Genomic DNA, 4,350 nt, shown 5'->3' with positions numbered 1-4,350 from the left:
TACTGTTGGGATGATTATTTTTTAATTCGTACAGTGCCATTTCGTATGTAGGCGGCCTCAAGACCTGCCGGAAGTCCGGCCGTAAATTTGTCCGAGACGTCTGTTTCGCGATGTAAACAAGATATGGGCTAGGGGAAGAGATGCAAAGCAAGGCGTGATTTAACGTATATTCATAGGTGTGTAATTTTTAACTCAGATTTCATTTTAAGAATTGAGGAAAATTTATCTCTGTATCAGTGATTATAATTTGCTACATATGTACATATCTAACTGATCTTCGACTAATTAGACCACAGTTTTCACTTTCATTTCCGAGTCAAGTTTCAGGTTTTACTTATAAAAATGCTGTTCACGAGACATTCCTATTCGAAAAATCAGATTAATACCCCGCTTTAATGTTTTCGGGTAAAGCGTGCGGATAAATTTACCCTAAAAGCAGCTCGATGCCCCTTGCGCAAAGTCACAAAACACAGACTTTACTGCGCAGTTTGCAGTTGCTCCGTAGTCGTGGTGGAGTGTGTGTCGCTAGCTGTGATGGTTCGGGAACTGGATCGGTCCCCTCTCCGCGTCAATATAAGTCTTATTATAAGAACGCGTTAAAGACACGTTTGCCATTCAAAAACCTAAAATTTTGGTTCAGGTGTTGAATGAAAACTCTGTAATTGGCATATTTATGGTCGTATTATGCTCTTATCATGTAGCAAGAAAAGCGTCTCGGTAATAAATATTCGCAAAAAATATTTATCCTCTTTTCATAGTTTGCGAAATAGTTCACTGGTCAAGATGGTGGTTACTAACACGGGATCGGTAATCAGCCCGTCGGAGCTGTTCCATCTGTCAGATGAGGCTTTGATAAGAGGAAGCATGTTCAGTCCTATGATGAGCACCAGCAACAACAGCGATGTTTTGACGGATGCCAAGAACGGATGGCCGCACGACTGCAAGGCCTCGCCTTTGCTAAAGCTCATGTGGCGGGCCAACTCGTTCCTCATGCAAGGTGAGAATGTTGTCATTTTCCTCGCTGAGAAATACAGAGTGGCCGCAGATACTTCACGGTGGCCTTGAAATTGATAAAATGGGAGACACTTTGGTTCTACTAAACTGCAACTTGCTCCGTTAGAATCTAAAAAATGCTTGTTCGTATTTTAACATCAATTCGACCTCCTGACTATATATTCAGTTAATAATTATCACCTAAGTTATTTAAGGAAAGCATAGTTCAATTATATCAACTCCAGCATGATAAGTGATTAGGCTAAGTGAACTTGTCCATAAGTCATCCCTCTTGAAATTCCTACTGTATCGGCTTGAGATATTTAAGAAAACCTTTGAGCTTCTCAGTGAACAAATTGACGGCAGCAAAATTTTATCTTATCCTTTCTGGCAAGAACATCCGAGCTCAGAAACGGGACTGTTTACTGTCGGTGCGTCCAGGTGACTTCTGAAGTCGTTTCCGCCCAGCTTGTGCTCGCGCAACGGTCAACTCTGACGTTTAAAATATGCAATATCGTCCGCCGTTATGTAGAACTTCATGAATGCAGCATCGTGCCCATTTTCTTTTTGATTAATGGCTAACTGAACGCTTTAGGTAATAGTAGGTAATACGAATCCGATGTCTTCTTCACAAAACCATTGCTGCGCCGTGCCTGACTTTGTCAGAACACCAATTCTGCTTTCTGCAGTGTATCTGAGTCTGACTGCTTTAGAACACCATCGCTTCGGTGTATCTGACTGCGTTAGAACACCATCGCTGCGGTGTATCTGACTGCTTTAGAACACCATCGCTGCGGTGTATTTGACTGCGTTAGAACACCATCTCTGCGGTGTATCTGACTGCGTTAGAACACCATCGCTGCGGTGTATCTGACTACGTTAGGACACCATTACTGTGGTGTATCTGACTGCGTTAAAACACCATCGCTGCGGTGTATCTGACTGCGTTAGAACAGCATCACAGCCGTGTATGTGACTGCGTTAGAATACCATTACTGCGGTGCATGTGACTGCGTTAGAGCCCCATTTATACCACCATTCACACAATGTTGTATCTCCAAATGAATGCTCGCTATTACGGGCTGTGTTAACGCATGCTGCCTGCGAGTGAGCAACGTGACTCAGCCAATCAGCTGCCGGGATTGGACAGAATTGTTGTTTGGGCGGTCGCTTGGAGCGCTGTTCATTGAGTTGCAATAAAGTTGCCGCAATGCTCTTCATGCAGCTGCGTGCAACGGGTGGCGAGTAGATTTCCTGCGATGTAGCTTAGTGTGTTATTGGAAACTGCAGGTATTACTGCAGTTGGGACCAAGACGAGCTCTATCAGCCACTGCAGTTACGGCGGTGGAGGCAGTTCCATCTGGTAAGGACTGGAAAGAGCGCTACACTGCGGCTTCGAACGTCTCGTGTCCGGATGAAACCAGAACCGCGCGCTCTCTTCAGCCTCTTCTCTACCATGGACACTCCAGTCCCTGCTCTCGTTTTACTTCTGTAGAGCATAAACAAAATCTTGCCATGTCACGAGATCACGCATAATTCTCATGAGCTCTCCCAGTGAATGAGTGCCTTTAAAGCTTTAAGCCGGTAGTATTAGCTAGCTTACTTCGAAGGTAAGCAAGGGGTAGGTATAAGTTGGAGATAAATGGTGATTAGCAATATGTATAATAGTTATGATTTCTACGCAATTTCTGAGTAAAGGCAACCGCCCTGATAGAATATAGCTTGAATCACATCATGACCAGTCTCACGTTGACCTTAGGTCACAGCGTTGTCAGCGCTCAGGCAGGAGGGCGCTGGTGTGTGGCAGGCCAAGGGGGAGGGCGGTGAGGCGCTGACGTTTACGGGCTGGGGATGGGGTAAAAGAGAAGGGTAGAGATGTGGCGGGCAGTAGAGGTGTGGCGCGTGCCGGGCATGAGAAATGTGGCGTGTAGCCGGCATGAAGAGGTGTGGCGTGGCGCGCAGAAGGGAGGATGTGTAGCGGGCAGAAGGAAGTATGAGTGGCGGGCAGGAAGGGGTGGCGTGTGTCTACGTGAGGCAAGTGCCAGGGACACGTACGAACGCACGCTCCGTCTGCCTAAGGGTCACGGAGTATCACGGGCTGGGTTCGTGGTGTCGGCATGATGGATACATCCCGTTTTGCTGAGCCTACCCACTGCGCACTAATTACGTCGAGTCACTGCACGGCATGGTGTACCCACTGCACTACTTACCTCGAGTCACTGCAGTGCACGCGCTGCGTACCCTCCTCGCTAATCCAGGCTCGCTGCTCGGCACACCTGCAATTTGACAGTAAATCACTGCGCGATCTACCTGACATTACCTAGCAGTGACTAACTGCACAGTGCACATGGCCATAACTCCCCCTCGACGCAGGGCTGCAGTCGCGTCACGGCGGGAGCTGCCTGCCGCTGCTGGTGGGGCGCCTGCAGGTTGGTGTGCTGCGGCACGATGTGGTCGAGCTGCTGCAGCGCTACCCTGACGTCTTCATCTGCTCCCCCTACGCCGTCGCCCTCAGCCCTAAGGTCTGTTGGGAGGGCATGGAAGGCCAAGGGTGGCATAGATTGGCGAGGGTGATATGGATAGCCAATTGTGATGTGGATAGCCAATTGTGATGTGGATAGCCAATTGCAATATGGATAGGCAAGGGCGATATGGATAGCTAAAGGTGATATGGATAGCCAAGGGAGATATGGATAGCCAAGAGTGGTATGGATAGCCAAGGCTGACATTAATGGCCAAGGGTGACGTGTTGCGAGATGTCATTTGGTACCGTAAAATGGGGTTACTTTGACTCCTGGGATAACTTTGACCACTTTTCGTTTTTTTAATAAAACCCCCAAAACTCAAAAACTATTTGACCTAAAAAAATTTTGTCAATGGTCATTAAAGGCCTAATACTGAGGCTACGTAACACAATAGAAAGATTTAAAAAGTTTGCATACGTAACTAATAGGTTAAAAAATTAAAAATGTGACCCACGAAAAAGAGCTATTATTTTAAGTCTGTAGGAGTACCCCCTCCAATTTTTTACTTTTTCGGTAAAATAACTCCAGGTTTTGATGCATTGTAGTAGAACTCTTCTAGTTACATACCGTATGCAAATGACGAATTTTAGGAAAGTGTCATAGTTTGCAAATGGGGGGCACCGCCCCCAATGGGGGAACTTTGACCACCTAATGGCAGCCATGACGGGGTAACATTGACCGGGTTGGAAATTAAGTTAAAATTACCATAGGTACCTATCTAACATATTTTATGTTTGATACACCTATTAATGTTTTTTCTTTATGTTTCAGACTCTACAGAGTCTTATATATGGTAATTTTAACTTAATTTCCAAGCCGGTCAATGTTACCC

At 46.1% G+C, this 4,350-nt stretch overlaps 1 protein-coding gene across 1 annotated transcript in view; it reads left to right on the top strand.

The window, feature by feature from the left end:
• Positions 1–479: 479 nt before the first annotated feature.
• LOC108678864 (nudix hydrolase 20, chloroplastic) overlaps positions 480–4,350 on the top strand; it is a gene marked incomplete in the record, with an annotated part of 8,182 nt that continues 4,311 nt past the window's right edge. Inside the window, 2 exon segments of the mRNA XM_018167359.2 lie at positions 480–997; positions 3,367–3,515. Coding sequence (XP_018022848.1) covers positions 685–997; positions 3,367–3,515 — 462 coding nt within the window.

This window comes from Hyalella azteca, unplaced genomic scaffold (assembly GCF_000764305.2).
Source record: "Hyalella azteca isolate HAZT.00-mixed unplaced genomic scaffold, Hazt_2.0.2 contig6695, whole genome shotgun sequence".
NCBI lineage: Eukaryota > Metazoa > Arthropoda > Malacostraca > Amphipoda > Hyalellidae > Hyalella > Hyalella azteca.
This window is presented reverse-complemented; position numbering and strand designations above follow the sequence as displayed.